Source organism: Lithobates pipiens, unplaced genomic scaffold (genome assembly GCF_037356315.1).
Source record: "Lithobates pipiens isolate NorthernLeopardFrog02 unplaced genomic scaffold, aLitPip1_a1.2 Scaffold_19, whole genome shotgun sequence".
In the NCBI taxonomy this organism is placed as follows: Eukaryota; Metazoa; Chordata; class Amphibia; order Anura; family Ranidae; genus Lithobates; species Lithobates pipiens.
The window spans coordinates 91413963-91431923 of NW_027507764.1; the positions used below are offsets into that span (position 1 = coordinate 91413963).

The 17961-nt window shown below is 39.9% G+C and overlaps 1 protein-coding gene across 10 annotated transcripts in view; it reads right to left on the reverse strand.

The window, feature by feature from the left end:
• Positions 1-301: 301 nt before the first annotated feature.
• The window catches only part of ARHGAP12 (Rho GTPase activating protein 12), a 175089-nt gene continuing 157429 nt past the window's right edge, over positions 302-17961 (reverse strand). For all 10 annotated transcript variants that reach the window (XM_077491076.1, XM_077491075.1, XM_077491073.1 and 7 more), the window contains 5 exons: positions 17547-17645; positions 11588-11665; positions 7230-7364; positions 5121-5223; positions 302-1378 (listed from right to left, as the gene is read on the reverse strand). In XM_077491076.1, coding sequence (XP_077347202.1) covers positions 1204-1378; positions 5121-5223; positions 7230-7364; positions 11588-11665; positions 17547-17645 — 590 coding nt within the window. In that variant the 3' untranslated portion in view covers positions 302-1203. The remainder of the gene's footprint in view (positions 1379-5120; positions 5224-7229; positions 7365-11587; positions 11666-17546; positions 17646-17961) is intronic.

Sequence of the window (17961 nt, forward strand, 5' to 3'; positions counted from 1 at the left end):
GGGCAAGGTCACGTGTTGTCTTCCAATCATGTGACCTGCAGTGCCATAATTCCATCTTTTTACATCTCAGAGTAACCTGCCTCTCTAATGTATGGTGGCAGTCTGCTAAAGCAGACCCAACTCTACACTAATGGGTGACTTTAAAGCAAAGAATGGTTTCAGATCTCTGACATTAGAATATCATCTTATGTCTACAGGTACCTTTATTTTAGATTGCTGGGGGTTTATCTGCAAGGAGAGTAGGGAAAACTTACTTGCATGGCAATAGATAGGTGTGAAATAAAAGAAAAAGAGCAAAAAGTTATGACTATACAGCTTTCTTTATATACAGTACGCCAAAGTTTATGCTGCCCTTTGGCTTCTATTTACATGATAAGTGTAATATTTTAATACCACAAAATTAGCATGACCACAGTATACAGTATCAGAGCTCAATGGAATCTTCTAGCTGCAGGTTAGCACACAGTTAGCAATTTCATAGAATACGATGATTATATGACTTACACACACAATCAAAATTCAGTCAGAGAATGCACTGATAAAAAAAGTCCAGAATATGATTTGGTGGCTTAAATAATATTTAACACCAGTGTACAGCTCTGCACGGTCGAGAAAACAGAAGCTCAATTTTTCCAGCAGGGAGAGCATGAGAAGGAATAGAATACAAGGCTGTCATAATTCTCTGTGCAGATCCCAGCATTTATCAGATGTTCTTTTAACCATTTTGCTGTATATCTGCACAAGAAGCCACTGTCTGCTCCCATCAACACATACCAGATGCATTTTCACTAGAAAAAATAAACTGAACTTCAAATGGTTCAACAGCAAGTACAAAGATCAGCTTCAAACACTTCAGGACAAGTGACAGTGGTTAAAGGTTCATATCTATGGCATATTAGTAGTTTTAATCTCCAGTAAATCCAGTGTCTTTGTTAGACTTGCAGTTCTGTTAAGAGAGAAAAAAAAAAAAAGGGATCTGAATGTAAAACCCCCAAAAGATCATAAAACAGTCAATGGAGAATTGAGAAGAGATATGTAGGCCAAAACATTTCAACTCCAGCGCTTTCCAATCATCTTCACAGAAGTGCAAAAAGAAACCCAAGGTAGTTTTGGTCCAAGATAGACAAAAAAAAAAAAAAATGCAAAAGGTGGTTGTGTCCTTCTGGCTGAGATGGTGGTTCAGTGGCGGTCAGAGATGACGGCTCAGCGGCCAAAGATCGAGTTATACTCCATTAGAATCAGCTCTACTATTTGACTCTGGTATACCGTGTGGATGGCTATATTACCAGTTTCGTTTTCCGGCTTCAACAAAGTTGGACCGAATACTATTGCTAAACTTTGAAAATTCATTCTGTTTTTATCTCCAATTTCCACAACACTAGAGAAGGGGGAAAAAAAAACTAAATATTAGACAATGGAAAAGCTGATTTCTTTACTTAAAATTGGTTATGTGCATAAAATAATGACATTTTCAACAAACTGTATACATATCTCCAATAAGAACACTAAGTATTTAAGAGTAATGCCGCATTCACACGATTCAAAAAACAGGCGACAGATCGTCTAATTTTTTTTGCATGTTAGTCATATATTGAACCTGAAGAGTTTACTAAAAGTTACGAAAATTCTGGTATGACAGAATAAAAAAAAAAAAAAAAGGGAAGTGATTTCATGTGTTGTTCTGTATTTGTATTATATTTTCAGATGACAACTGTACCGATTAACCGCTTGCGGTCCAGCCGCCGCAGTTTTAAGTTATCGTACGCGATCTCGCGAAGGCCTGGCTAGCGGGCGCACAAGCTCCGCTAGTCCGACAGCAGGTCCCGTGGACTCTATGTCTGCGGGCATACCCGCGATCGCCTCACGAAGAGGAAGAACGGGGAGATGCTAATGTAAACAAGCATCTCCCTGTTCTACCTAGTGACACTGTCACTGATCAGCTCTCCCTGTGATCGGGAGCGGTGATCAGTGATGTGTCACACACCGCCCAGCCCCCCAGGATGCACTTAACCCCTACAGCGCCACCTAGTATTAATGCCTTCACTGCCAGTCACATTTACACAGTAATCAGTGCATTTTTAATCAAACTGATCGCTGTATAAATGTGAAGTGTCCGATGTGTCCACCATAATGTCACAGTCACGATTTAAAAAAAAAAAAAAAAAAAAAAAAAATATGCCATAAAACTATCCCCTATTTTGTAGACACTATATCTTTTGTGCAAACCAATCAAACATTTATGGTCTTTTTTTTTTAACCAAAAATATGTAGAAGGCCTAAACTGAGGGAAAAAAATTTTTTTTTATATATATTTTGAAGAGATTTATTATAGCAAAGAGTAAAAAATGTGTTTTTTTTCAAAATTGTCGTTATTTTTTTTGTTTATAGCGCAAAAACAAACAAACACAGAGGTGATGAAATACCACCAAAAGAAAGCTCTATGTGTGGGGGCAAAAAGGACTTCAATTTTGTTTGGGTGCAATGATGCGTGACCGCGCAATTGACAGTTAAAGCGATTCAGTGCCAAATCGCGAAAAGTGCTCTGGTCTTTGGCCAGCCAAATCCTCCGGGGCTGAAGTGGTTAAACAAAAATCATATTATCTGGTATGAGAGATTTTTTTGTTTGCCGAGGCAGATGATATCGAATGAACTGTCGTGATCATCTCTCGAAAGCTGTGTACCAATGATCTGATTATTGTATGATTGCGTCAAAAGCGGTATTTTTCGTCCAATTTTTGAATCGCGTATGTGGCGGCCTTTACTTTGCTTTTGTTGGGAAAAAAAATAAATAAAAACATTCCCCTCTAGGTGATCTATGTACATTGTAGGGATTTAATAAACATTACTGCAGATTCCTACCTTTTGTTATTTTGAAGAAATAGTGTTTGTTTGTGTTAATGTGCAAAGTGAATATGTATGGAAGTGGTTTTATAAATATCAATCAGCTGCTGCACTTGCAGAGCTCTAATAAGAATTGCAAGGTCCGCATCCCTTTAGATTAAATTTACTATTGGGAGTATCTCACCAAAAATGAAATTTTTGTTGAGAGGATGCCTGAAAACTAGACTTGCACGATTCTGGCTAAAAAGGGAATCAATTTTTTTGCTTTGAATAAAGATCACAATTCTCTCACGGTTCTCGTGGCATAACATCTTTCACATTATGCAAAAAAATTGGGCTAACTTTATGGTTTAGTTTTTTTTTTTTTATTAAAGTAAAATTTTTCCCCAAAAATTGCATTTGAAAGACCGCTGCGCAAATACCGTGTCACATAAAAAATATTGCAACAACTGCCATTTTATTCTCTACGGTCTCTGTTAAAAAAAAAAATTATATATATATATATAATGTTTGGGGGTTCCAATTAATTTTCTATCAAAAAATACTGGATTTGAACTTTTAAGCAACAAGTGTCAGAAAAAGGTTTAGTCTTTAATTCAGGGGTGTCTAAACTTTTTTCAAAGAGGGCCAGATTTCATGAAGTGAACATGAGTGAGGGCCGACCATTTTTGCCTGACATTTTTTGAACCATTAAAATGAAATGCAAATTAAATATTTTAAGCAAAGTTCATTGCAAACGGCATACTATTTCATAACATTGATGACAATATATGATAATATATAATATATATATTCTCTTCTCTGCTCAGGGTGATGATGAGCTCAGGCGTGTTATGTTTAAAAAAATATAAATAAATCTCTCTCCCTCCATCTCTCCCTCTCTCAAAAGGAAAGGAACCGCATTCTGGTTTGATGTGGCCTCCCAAGTATATCCATCTCCCCCAAAGCTTGAGCGTGTTATTTTTTATTTTTTGCTGTTAACATATCTATCTATTTATCTTTAGCCTGACAAATCCAGAGCGCTGCGCTCATTCTTAGTATGAGCTGGGGCATGTTCACAAATCTATATGCCTGAGCACCCAAAGAAGCTGAGAGCGCACAGCGCCACCGACCAATCACAGGCACTGTGACATTTCCCCAATCTCTGCAACTGCAATCCGCAGATGCAGTGATCGGGAATAGTCACAGTGCCTGCGATAGGCACTTCATGCTGTCAGCTTCATAGCAACTCGGCAAATAGATTTGTGAACACGCCCAGCCACATGCCCTCATATTAAGAATGAGCGCGGCACTCTGGATTTGTCAGGCTAAAGAAGATGGATATATTAACAGCATAAAAAAACATAACACGCTCGAGCTTTGGGGGCCACAGATGTATATGTATGTATACACACACACACATATATATATATACAAATTCCAAGTGGGGGACACATCAAACCGTAACGTGGGACGGACTTTGGGCATACCTGCTTTAAGTGGTTAAATGGACTTCATTTCCACACCAAAGTTCATTTTAACATAAGAAGGAAATGTGACAATGTTTCTACTTATCTCTGATGTTGAGAGAAACTTGGCAGGCTGCCCGATTTTTTTTTTGTCAGCTGTCAGAAGTGAGCAGAGATCTCTGCAATTGTTACACAGAATCGGGAAATGCTGTTTTAAGATTGGGAGGGGAGTAGAATTTTGATTCTTTAACGATTTATCATGCAGCTCTACTGAAAACTGACTTGTATTTTAGTGCAGACTTCTGGGAAAATCAGTGAGCCAATCACACAAGCAGAAAATGATGTTTCTGGGGGGAGTTCGGGAGGGATGCAATGTGAACAGAGCCTCAAGGTGTACAAGATGCATGATTTCTGTGGCAGAATCCAGGGAAACACCCAACCAATGTGCCTAAATTGCATTTTCTGTTTTTATTATCTGTCGCCACATAACTACAGGCTGAGTTGCTACAAAAACACAAATAATCCAACTAAGCAGTCATTAAAACAGTTCACAGGTCTGTTTTAATTTTAAATGGAGTCACCTAACAAACAAAAACACACAATTATGTCAATATATTTGAATAGACACACCAAAGTAGCACAGAGGGCCAGACCAGCTGAAACCGCAAATTTACATTCTAAAGCTCCAATCAAAAGTTAGTTTCACAATGCGACACTTGTTTGTGAGTTTTCATAATAGAAGGCTGCTAAGCTCAGCATTATTGCCACTTAAAACAAGACCAAAGCATTTCAATGACAATTCTTTCCATACATTCAGTTCTTTAAACTCACTGTTTAAGATGCTTGAAGAGCGCCTGCATTGTGTCTTGGTTGGGCTTTGGCAACTGCTTAATTAAATCTCTGCAAGCTTGAACGCGAAGTTTGGGTTCTTGTTCTAGGAGAAAAGTGATTTGCTATGAATTATGCCAGCTGATATAAAAGTATAAGGCAGGGACTAGCAATACTCTGTCATCCACTGCCCTCAAGTGGCCACATTTAAATGCTGCCAGAATATTACAATGTCTGCAGATCAAGCGCCATCGAAAAGCAAAAATAAAACGCTACTAAATGACAGATTATAGTTGTAATATGTGTATAGAAATAAATAGAACAGCTGGTATGACTAGCACAAGAATCATTTGTGGCCAACTGTGTACCCAGAACTGATGAGGTCACTGATCCAGACCACACACCGCCGTTTCCAGATTTTTGGTTCTCATTCATATAAGACTTGGAAACATAGGCTTCTAGGATGTATAACTTGCAAATCAAGAACAGGTATATAATTAAATGTTAGAGCAAGAGGGGCGAAAAAGACAGAATTAATATACAGTGCTCAGCATAGCATGAGTACACCCTGTTTAAAAAGTAAGATTTTAATCAAGATCTCAATGAACAAGGTCCAAAATTTTGAGTTTAGTGGAACATTTGTTTAGCTTATTACATGAAACTAAAGTTAATAATATAACTTAGATTACAAAATCTTCAGTTTTATTCAAATTAGTTGATGCAAAAATAAATGCACCCCACAACAAAAACTACTACATCTAGTATTTTGCTGTGGCTCGGATCCGGGTGTCCCCATAGCAAGCTGCTTGCTGTGGGGGCACTCAACAGGAGGGAGGGGCCAGGAGCACCGAGGAGAGGAGGATTTGGGCTGCTCTGTGCAAAACCACTGCACAGAGCAGGCAAGTATGACATGTTTGTTATTTTTATAGAAAAATAAACAAAAAACAAGACTTTAGTATCACTTCAACTTGTCTCTTCAGAATTCCCCAAAAATGTTCGATTGAGTTCAGATCAGGAGACATACTTGGCCATTGAATCACTTTCAACCTGTTCTTCAGAAATGCAACAGTGGCCTTAGATGTGTGCTTTGGATCATAATCATGTTGTAAAAAAGTCACCACGACCAAAGGCACGAAGTGCTGGTAGGAGATCTTCTCTTTCAATATAGAGCAGTACCATCAATGAAATGCAGCTCCCTGACACCAGCAGCCCCACAGAAGGACACTGCCACCACCATGTTTCACTATAGGCACCATGCATTTTTCTTTGTACTCATCTTTGTGACGCCATACAGTTTTAAATGCCATCAGTTCCAAAAACTTTTATCTTGGTCTTGTGACTCCAGAGTACAGAGTCAGTCATCTTCTTTTCTGCATAGCCCTAGCAAATTCTAGGTGGGCTTTAGGAGAGGCTTCCTTCGTGGACGACACCAATGCATGCCATTCCTCTGCAGTAAACCACATTTAAACAATCACCCCAGTTTGACTTTCTACTTCTTAGCCAACTGCAGTGAAAATGCATGGCCAAGGGGTTACCTTCTGTGGACAGCCTGGACGTCTCTGAGATGGTTGCAGTTCCATATTTGTTGCTTTTGTTACAGTATTCTGACTGATAAGTAAAGCTTTGCTGATCTTCTTGTAGCCTTCACCTTTTTTCTTTCTAAGCCCTTGTGATATTTCTCTTGAATGTGGTGCCATTGCGGACAGCATGAAATGGGAAGGCGTTTTCTTTGTTAAGTAACGTCCTTTTACAATCAACTGTCTGCTGGACACCTGCTTCATAAATAATTAGACTCACCTGCAGTTGAATTCTTGTTAATTAGGATTTTGTTGTCTAAATTTTAGCTTTGGTCCTCAGACTTTCATTGGGGTGTATTCATTATTTGCAAAATGGTCTTGAATGAATTTGTTAGGAAAAATACTGTGTGTGTGCAAATTAACAAATCTTGGTTGCAATCAATGGCCTGCATTTGTGGGAGTATTATGTAGAATAGTGTCCTATAGAAAATGTATATTTTTGAAAAGGAAAGGAAAGGTCTTCTGTTGGGGTATACTCATTTATGCTGAGCACTGTATATGGTCACACAGTTCTGGTATGTAGACTGGAACTTACTGACAGCATTCACAAAGTCATTGAAGTAGTTGTAGGTAAAAAGGGGCTCGGGAAGTTCTCTGAAGAACATCTTCAATGCACCCGTAATGACATGGATATCTTCCCATTTACTGTCGTTCAAGTCCAGTTTCTCATCTGGAAGAAAAGGAAATACACACTGCTGAAAAAAAAGAGCATTATGAACCACAGGCACACAGCTAAATATACCAATAAAAGGGAACTGCTTAATTTGCCAAAGGATTTCTATTTCTGTCCACACAGTCCTAAAACTTACACACAGCACAGACAGGTGAATCACACCACTTTCTTGGTTACAGTTTTAAACTATAGACTGGATATAATGCTGCCTTCTCTATACCCCAGCCTTTTGACAGGACAATGAAAGAGCGGCAGAATGATGAGGTCATGTACTACGTGCAAATCGGGAGCTTTCCGATCATGTGATCTCTGTGACAGCTAATCACACTGGTCACATGACCATAACCCCCCCCCGGCATCTGAAACCCCTTAAAAGGCCAGGAGGAGCTGGCACAAAGGGGTTAAAGTGGAACTTCGCGCTCTAAATCAAGAGTAACTTTTTTTGTAATCCTTATGCTGCTAGCATTAGTAAATATATAGGAAGTATATCATATGTATTTGCTTTTTTCGTTTACATGTCTTCTGTTACTTCCTGGTTTCCAGGTCTAGGCAAATAAATTATATCATACATCCCAGGAGTCTTTAGGATGGGAGGAGGGGTCTTCTCAGCTAAGGACACCCTCCTGCCTGCATACCTGAGCTAAGCGCAGATGAACTCCAGGATGTAAATGTTACATGAATCATGTTCAATGCCTTAGGGTGTCATATGACGTCCTTGAGTTTGTGAGGTTGATACCTGAATGATGCCTGTAGCTACAGGCATCATTCAGATATCATTCTTTCCAGCCGGCGATTCAGTGCACGATCAGTATGATCATAGTGGCAGTTCTGCCGCTTGATCATTCTTATAGGCGACACGAGGGGACGCCCCCTCTCCTGTTGCCATCCGGTGCTTCTCTGGGCTCGGAGAAAGAACCGGGCAGCGCCAGATGACGACGATAGAGATTTCCGATGACCAGATGGTCACCAGTCATCTCTATGACCACTGGAAGTAAACAAAGCCGCAATCATGGCTGTCAGCATGAGATCGGTGAATTGTTTTTCATGATCTCATGCTTTCCAGCCTGGAGGAGAGATGTGGGGTCTTATTGACTCCACATATCTCCATAAAAACAGGACCTGCCACAATAGATTCCTTTTGCAAGGGATGTTTACATTCCTTGTAATAGGAATAAAAGTGATTAAAAAAAAAAAAAAAAATTAAAAAAAGAAGTGTAAAAATAAAAAAAATAAAAAAAGAAGGAAAAAATGCCCCAGTCCAGGGTAGCTCGCATCCAGAAGCGAACACACATACAAGTCCTGCCCATATATGTAAACGCCGTTCAAACCACATGTGAGGTATCGTCACGTGCGTTAGAGCGTGTGCAACAATTCTAGCACTAGACCTCCCCTGTAACTCTAAACTGGTAACCTGTAAAAAAAATTAAAGCGCCGCCTACGCAGATTTTTTAAGTACCGAAGTTTGGCGCCATTCCATGAGTGTGCGCAATTTTAAAGCGTGACATGTTAGGTATCCATTTACTCAGCGTAACATCATCGTTCGCATTATACAAAAAAATTGGGCTAACTTTACGGTTTTGTTATTTTTTTAATTCATGAAACCCTTTTTTTCCCCAAAAAAAAAAAAAAAGGCATTTGAAAAATGATTGTGCAAATACCGTGCAAGATAAAAAGTTGCAATGACCGCCATTTTATTCCCTAGGGTGTCTAGTAAAAAAACATATTTAATATTTGGGGGTTCTGAGAAATTTTCTAGCAAATAAATTATTATTATTATGTAAGAGAGAAGTGCCAGAAGTAGGCCTGGTATTGAAGTGGTTAAACACCCCCCCCCCCCCCCCCCAGAATTCACCCCCTACTCCATGCTCAGAATACCAAATATGTCTATATATTATCTCCTCAATCAAAACCCCATATAAGTGTATAAGTGATGCACTAAAACAGTAAGAAATCTTAAACTAAATATAAACAACCCTAAACCATAAAAGTGCACCAACCAGAATCAAATATTATTACATTACACTCTTGCTACATTAACCACCTCAAGCCTGGCCTATAGTAATAAAAAAAAGGCTGAGCAGGAGCACTGTTATCCCAGGAGGGCGTCATTGATGTCCTCCCATTCGCATGCCCTAGGGGGACCAGTCGGTAACTCTGTGTCCACTGGAACACAGATTGTTGTACCAGTCCGCTATGTGCGACCCTGATACCATGTGAGCGCTGTCACCAATCACAGTGCTCACATGTCACCTTCACTCATAGCCATTGTGTGTACTATTGTGATCTCTGATTGGTCACAGTAATCACATGATACAGGGGGAAATCTTAGTGAACCTGTACTATGTGATAGCTCTGGCCAATCATCGCATCACAGTAGTGAGCAAGGTTTCATGAACTAAACCTTTGAACAAAGGGCAATGATTGCTTACTACAATGATGATCACTGTAATGAGCAAACAGTATTAAAAAAAAAAAAAAAAAATCCTGATCACCTCTCCAGAGCAGTTGCATTAAAAGTAAACATTAAAATATATACAAACCTGTGCAGCGCTGTGCTTGTTCAAAATAAACAAATATGTCCCAACAACACCAGTGTGCAAACAGTGAAAGTCCAACAGTCTTTTGTGGCTTATTCACATTTCACTCTGTGCTTCCCGTGTCCAAATTTTTTTTTTTACCATTGATCACACCCAGAAGTGCAGCATGTTCCACCACCTCCCAAATTATTAAAATTCTCAGTAAAGTCATGCCTATCTGGTAAAAGATTGGCTCATGGCGCATAAAGAATAGAAAATCCGCCGCCACCCATTTTGGCAACTCTTAGATCAGATAAATTCTCTGCACAGCACAATCATCAATAGCTACCATAAAAAGAAATAAACACTCCTAATTGTGTAGCACCATAAAATAAACAATTTTTTTAAGGATAAAAAAAAGAACAAGAATCAATTAGCCACCAGATGGACCATTTGGGAGTTTTCTATTTTTGATGTACTATGAGCCACTGTTAGGTTGAGTTCACACTGGCATTAAGAGCAGGCGTTTGAGAGGCGTTAAAAAGGCCCCTCAAATGCCTACATACAGCTATATATAGTGCTGTTCACACTAAGTGTTGGCGCCGCTTCAAGATTGAAGCCTCATGTCAAGCCAGGTGTTGGAAGCCTTTCAATGCCTACCATTCAAGTCTATGGTAATGCCTCGCAAATGCTCTAAGCAGGCGATTGTGGGGCGTTAAGATTAGTTAATTTTACTGTAATGGAATAGGAGTTTGTGGAGCAGGTTTAATGCTCGTCAAACGCTTCAAGACTGCCCACAGGGTGTTTGGGGAGCATTTTTAACTCCTCATTAATGCTTGCAAAACACCCGTCTAATGTCCATAACTAAAGCTCATTGACGCCTGTCTGATGCCCATACCAACGCTATAGGAGCGTTTGGTGAGCGTTAGAAATTTAGTGTGTACGAGCCCTTAGTAGATAGGCATGGCACTGAAATCAGTGTCTGTCATTTGGGAGGTGGTGGAACACGCTGCACTTCTGGCTGTGATTAAGGATACGTTTGCTTTTGAATGCAGGAAGCACCGAGTGAAGTGTGAATAAATCACAAGAGACTGTTTGCACACTAGTGTCGTGACACTTATTTGATTATTTTGCAAAAGCACAGTGCTGCATATGTTCATATATTATATGTTTGATTTGAACATTAAAAGTGAATTAAATAGCATTTTTGGTTTGTGATATGCAGCATAGTGTAGTTCTGGTTTAAAAAATAAATAAATGTATAAATCTCTTAAAGGCTTAAGGCCAAACAAACCTTAATGCCTGAACATAGTTGTGCAACTTTGGCATGCATTAGTAAAACTGTAGATACCAGTGCAACTACTACGGTAAAGTCTTCCTTGTGCAACGCCGACGTTACCGGGTTAGTGTATACCTAGCCATATTAAATTTGTGTGTTTTATATCTACCTGGAGTTTAAATTTAAACATAGATGACAATTGCATTTTTTGAAAATCTTAAAATAAGAAGACAATGTAAGAAAAAAACGATGTGCGTGTTCGTGCACAAATTTAACAAAAGACCATATACAACCAATGTAGAAAACGACTTCTGTACGAGAGGAACTAAAGTCGGAAGGATTCCTTTCTAGTAATGTCTAAAGAAAGAACAAAGTGCAAGAACAGACTTGTCCTAAAATGAGAAATAATGGTTTCCAAAACTTACCATGTGTAACTGCAAAGCGGAGCTTTTGTATCACAGCAAGGTTCCCACTGACTCTGTATAATCCATCTATATCCAGTCCTAAAGAGATTTAGGACATCAAGAACAATGTTATTCCAGCTGAACATATTTTACAAGAAAACTATAAAATTGATTGTTAGTCTGGTTGAAAAAAGTCCATCCAGTTCAATGTATATAAAAAGCTGCAAGAGGCAAATCTTCCATGGGCAGTTCTAATGCAAAAGGGAGAAAATCTCCTGTGATGCATCTGGAGCTGCCTCTTCTACTGTGTAAGCTGTGCCGGCATCCGTATGGCCATAGTAGAGAGATCAGTAGAGTTTCTGCCCGTTGCTAGGGCTACTAAACTGCATATTAAAGTCCATTTATTCCAAAATGACTGAGAAATTTCATATGCATTTTCATTCAAAATTCTACTAGTGTATACCCAGCTCTTCACTGAGGTGCTCTACAGGAAGGGCCAGAGCGGCCTCTATTTTTTGAAGAGACAGAGGTCTTTTAACCACTAGAGATCTGCGCTATAGTCGAATGACAGCTACAGCGCGGACCTGCTTTGCCGGGACGACGTCTATTGACGTCGTACTGTGCACGAGCGGCCTGCGCGCCCCCTGTGATCGGCGAGTCTATGAGACATCAGCCAATGTCAGCCAATGACAGCTGATCATCTGACAAAACAGAGCCGGTAATCGGCTATTTTTCCTCCTCGCGCTGACAGCGCGAGAAGAGAAAAAATAAGCCGATCACCGGCGGCCGTGATCGGGACAACAGTCCCGATCACGGCCAGCTTATCAGTGCCCACCTGTCCCTTGCCAGTACCACCCAGATATTAAAAAAAGTGCCACCCAGCAGTGCCACCCATTAGTGCCCATAGTGCCACCCATTAGTGCCCATAGTGCCATACATCATGTGTCACCCATCAGTGCCCACAGTGCCACCTATCAGTGCCCACAATCTGCTCAACAGTGCTGCACCTCAGTGCCACATATCCATGCCCATCAGTGTCATCTACCAGTGCCCATCAGTGTCATCTACCAGTGCCCATCAGTGCCACCCATCAGTGCCCCTCTCATCTGTGCCCATCAGTGCCACCTTATCTGTGCCCATCAGTGCCACCTTATCTGTGCCCATCAGTGCCACCTTATCTGTGCCCATCAGTGCCACCTTATCTGTGCCCATCAGTGCCACCTTATCTGTGCCCATCAGTGCCACCTTATCTGTGCCCATCAGTGCCACCTTATCTGTGCCCATCAGTGCCACCTTATCTGTGCCCATCAGTGCCACCTTATCTGTGCCCATCAGTGCCGCCTTATCTGTGCCCATCAGTGCCGCCTTATCTGTGCCCATCAGTGCCGCCTTATCTGTGCCCATCAGTGCCGCCTTATCTGTGCCCATCAGTGCCGCCTTATCTGTGCCCATCAGTGCCGCCTTATCTGTGCCCATCAGTGCCGCCTTATCTGTGCCCATCAGTGCCGCCTTATCTGTGCCCATCAGTACCGCCTTATCTGTGCCCATCAGTACCGCCTTATCTGTGCCCATCAGTACCGCCTTATCTGTGCCCATCAGTACCGCCTTATCAGTGTCGCCTTAACTGTGCCCATCAGTGTCGCCTTAACTGCGCCGCCTCATCAGCGCATTTCAATGAAGGAGAAAAATGACCTGTTTGCAAAATTTTTTAACAAACTATTAAACATGATTTTTTTTTTTTGCATCTTTTTTTGTTTGTTTAGCAAAAAATAAAACTCCGAGCTGTAATTAAATACCACCAAAAGAAAGCTCTATTTGTGGGAAAAAAATGATAAAATCTCATTTGGGTACAGTGTTGTATGACCGCGCAATTGTCATTCAAAGTGCATCAGCGCTGAAAACTGAAAATTGGTCTGGGCAGGAGGGGGGTTTAAGTGCCCAGTAAGCAAGTAGTTAATATCCGCCAAATGATGCTGAAGATGTTTTATGAGTCTGTGGTGGCCAGCGCTCTCCTGTATGCAGTGGAATGCTGGGGAAGCAGACTTAAGCCCAATACACATAATCCGTTTTTCTGACGATTTTTGTCTTCAGAGTTACCAAAGCCATGTGGTGCAAGGGTCTGCCTGATTGCATACAAATTGAAACTCCTAAGGTTTGACCTCATATTATATGGTTTTGGAAAATCTGAACAAAAAAAAATCAGCAGAAAATCTGATAGTGTGTATGGGGCTTTAGGGTGGCAGACACCAACAGACTCAACAAACTGATTTGCAAGGCCAGCGAGGTTGTTGGTTTGGAGTCTTTAACAACAGTGTTGGGGTTCAACTTCATTCCATGTTCCCCTCCACCTCCCCTATATCCTGGAGAGATTGTGGAGGCAGAGCCACACACGGACACGTTTGGTGGGACTGTCCACGTATTTGTACATTTTGGTGAGCTGTGAACAAAATTATGTGTTATTCAAGGCACCAATCTTCCTTATAACCCCAGATCAATTTTATTCCACTGTACAAACGAACCAATAGGTCGATATAAGAGATCCGTTACCCACATTTTCTAAATGCAGCGATTAACGCTTATGCCTACTTTTTGTGGACAAAAGAACTCTCCTACTTTATGTCATCGGCTCAGCAAGGTAGATGACCGCTGCCTCTTAGAAGAGCTGACTTATCTAGCTAGGGGTAATATTTCCAAAATATGGGCCTGCTGGTTCAAGTTCAAATGCTCCAATATGTACCTTGATATTATTTCTCTCTTCTAATATAATATAATACACACACACACACACACACACTCTTGAAAAAGTATTCATACCCCTTGAAAAGTTCTACATTTTGTCATGTTATAATCAAAAACGTAAATGTATTACATTGGGATTTTTTGTGATAGGCCAACACAAAGTGGCACATAATTGTGAAGTGGAAGGAAAATTATAAAATGGTATTTAAAATTTTTAACAAATAAATATCTGAAAAGTGTGGCGTGTATTTTTATTCAGCCCCCCCCCGAGTTAATACTTTGTATAACCACCTTTCACTGCAACTACAACTGCAAGTCTTTTTGGGTATGTCTCTACCAGCTTTGCACAGAGAGTGAAAAATTTGCCCATTCTTTGCAAAACAGCGCAAGCTCTGCCAGATTGGATGGAGAGCGTGTGAACTGCAATTTTAGAAGTCTTGCCACTAATTCTCAATTGGATTTAGGTCTGGATTTTGACAGGGCCATTCTAACACATGAATATTCTTTGATCTAAACCATTCCATTGTAGCTCTGGCTGTTGCCCTGCTTGAAGGTGAACCTTTTCCTCAGTCCCAAGTCTTTTGCAGACTATCAGGTCTTCTTCTAAGATTGCCCTGTATTTGGCTCCATCCATCTTCTCATTAACTCTGACCAGCTTCCCTGTCCAAGCTGAGGAAAAGCATCCCCACAACATGATTCTGCCCCCACAATGTTTCACGATGGGGTGTTCAGAGTGATGCAGTGTGTTAGCTTTCCCCCACACATAGCATTTTGCTTTTAGACCAAAAAGTTCAATTTTGGTCTCATCTGACCAGAGCACCTTTTTCCATGTTTGTTGTGTCCCCCACATGGCTTCTCGCAAACGGGCCTTCCTATGGCTTTCTTTCAACAATGACTTTCTTCTTGCCACTCTTCCATAAAGACCAGATTTGTGGACAGATTCTTTCACCTGAACTGTGGATCTCTGCAGCTCCTCCAGAGTTACCATGGGTCTCTTGGCTGCTTCTCCGATTAATGCTCTCCTTGCCTGGCCTGTCATTTTAGGTGGATGGCTATGTCTTTGTAGGTTTACAGTTGTGCCATACGCTTTCCATTCTCGGATGATGGATTGAACAGTGCTCTGTGAGATGTTCAAAGTTTGTTTTTGTTTTTTATAACCTAACCCTGCTTTAAACTTCTTTACAACTTTATCCCCGACCTGTCTGATGTGCTTCTCGGCCTTCATTATGCTGACTGTTCACTAAGGTTCTCTAACAAACCTCTAAGGGCTTCCCAGAACAGCTGTAGTTATAATGAGATTAAATTACACACAGGTGGACTCTATTTACTAATTAGGTGACTTCTGAAGGCAATTGGTTCCATTAGATTTTAGTTAGGGGTATCAGAGTAAAGGGGCTGAATACAAATGCATGCCACACTTTCAAGGCATTTATTTGTAAAACAAGGTCTCAGGTGTGAATGGGGAGCAGATGTGTTAAATTTGGTGTTATCGCTCTCACTCTTTCATACTGGTCACTGGACGTTCAACATGGCACCTCATGCCAAAGAACTCTGAGGATATGAAAAAAAGAATTGCCGCTCTACATAAAGAGGGCCTAGGCTATACTATAAGATGATCCAGGACCCTGAAACTGGGCTGCAGCATGGTAGCCAAGACCATACAGCAATTTAACAGGACAGGTTCCACTCGGAACAGGCCTCCCCACGGTTGACCAAAGAAGTTGGGTGCATATGCTCAGCGTCATATTAAAATATATATGTATCGCTATCAATACATAGATATATACATACACTTAAACATTGTTTATCAATACACCATCACATATACTCTGTGTATGGTAATAGCCACACTGCATCAACCTTCTCTATTTCTCTTCTCTTACATTTTTTTTTTCTTTTTCTTTCTTAAACCTCTCCCTTCTGTTCCCTCTTCTGTTCTTTTTATAAATCAAATGTGGCCTTTAAATCTCACTGTATACTGCCCATTTACTAGGGTCATAATTTTTCTTGGTGTTTGTTATGCAATGCATTCCATCCATTTTGGCATGTGTACAAATGTTCACATTGGTACTTTGATTCTGTACCTTTTCCATGCTTTGGCAATACAAAATATTTTGTTTTAATAAAAGTGTTGGAGAGGAGAATTTTCAAGGTATGTTCAATCATGGACAACTCCACCCACCCACTCCGCTGATCCGTCTGTGGGTTGCCATCAGTGACAGATTGTTACAACCATGATGCACCACAGAGCGACACAGGAAGTAATTTTTTCCTGTGGCCATCAGGTTATACAATTCTTCTCTGGAGAGCTGGAGGTGAAAATTTGAATCTGGTTTATAATCATGATTTTTATCTATTTTTTTATAGTATGTTGGTAATTAGTCAATTATTATTTGGGGTAAAGCTAGAGAAAGTGGTGTATTATTTTCATTTTAGTAGTTTGATTTTCGGTTATTTTCTGATTTGTGTTATTTATTCTATGTTGTATTTTATTTGTTTGGATGTTTATTAGAATGTAGTTTAATCTGTTGCTAATGCCGGTTATTGAGAATTTTGTTGTGTCTGTGTCTTGTTTTGTTCATTGTTGTGATCTTGTGTTTTCTTTTGAGTCTGGCATGTGTTACAATAATTTCCCTTTGGGATTAATCAAGTATTCTGAATTTAGCTGGTTACATCTAGTCACTTTTATGGCGCTTTTTGCAGATACTTTTTTTTGCTGTTCCATAAGACAGGAATTGTTACACATACAGTACCACATTCAACCCTTTTACTGCCAAGGTCGTATGTTGTGCGTGTAGAGTACTATATCTAGAGTACTGAAGTTTGTCTCCACTTCACGGGTGCACACAAATTTTAAGAATTTACATTTTAGGCTTCCATTTATTTGGCACAACCTCATCTTTTATACTTTACAAAAAATTGGGTAATTCAATACTTTTGTGCGCTAAAATTAACTTTAGTTTATGGTTTGCTGAAATTTAGCATTTCCTTGACCCTTGCGCTTATACTGGGCAACATAAAAAATTGGGATTACCACCATTTTACTCTCAAGGGTGCCCGCTTTCAGAAAATAGATAATGTTTAGAGTGTTTTGTGTAATCTTCAGGGCTAAATTGATTTTGTAAATATGCGTACAACAAAAAAACACTGCCCATGAACTGCCCTGGCAGCGAAAGGGTTAAATGTAATTTGTAGCTACTTATGTGACTAAGAGGCTGAGTTTGTGTGTGAGTACACATACCATGTTCTTCAATATGGTCAATGCACATCTTAACAAAGTTTGGCACAGTAGTGTTTTCTCTCTGACAAAGACCAGCCAGGCTGGAGCCAAACACTTGGTCTGTGAAAAAAAAACATGATTAGGACAATAGAAATAATGATCAATTAAATTACAGCTAGGGATACACCGATACCATTACCTTTTTATTTTTTTGTACTCGCCAATACCAATTACTGATACCTACCTCAACTGTTTTGTTTACACTTAAGCTATCAGCAATGATACAAAGCATTAAAAAATGATTTACAAATTAAAGTTTTTTTTTTTTTTTACATTTTGTCCTTTTTTTCAATGTGAAATGTGTAAACATATGTTAAAGGCGTAAAAATCTTAAAGAAAAACACAAAAAAAAGTTTTAATTAATATTTAATAAAAT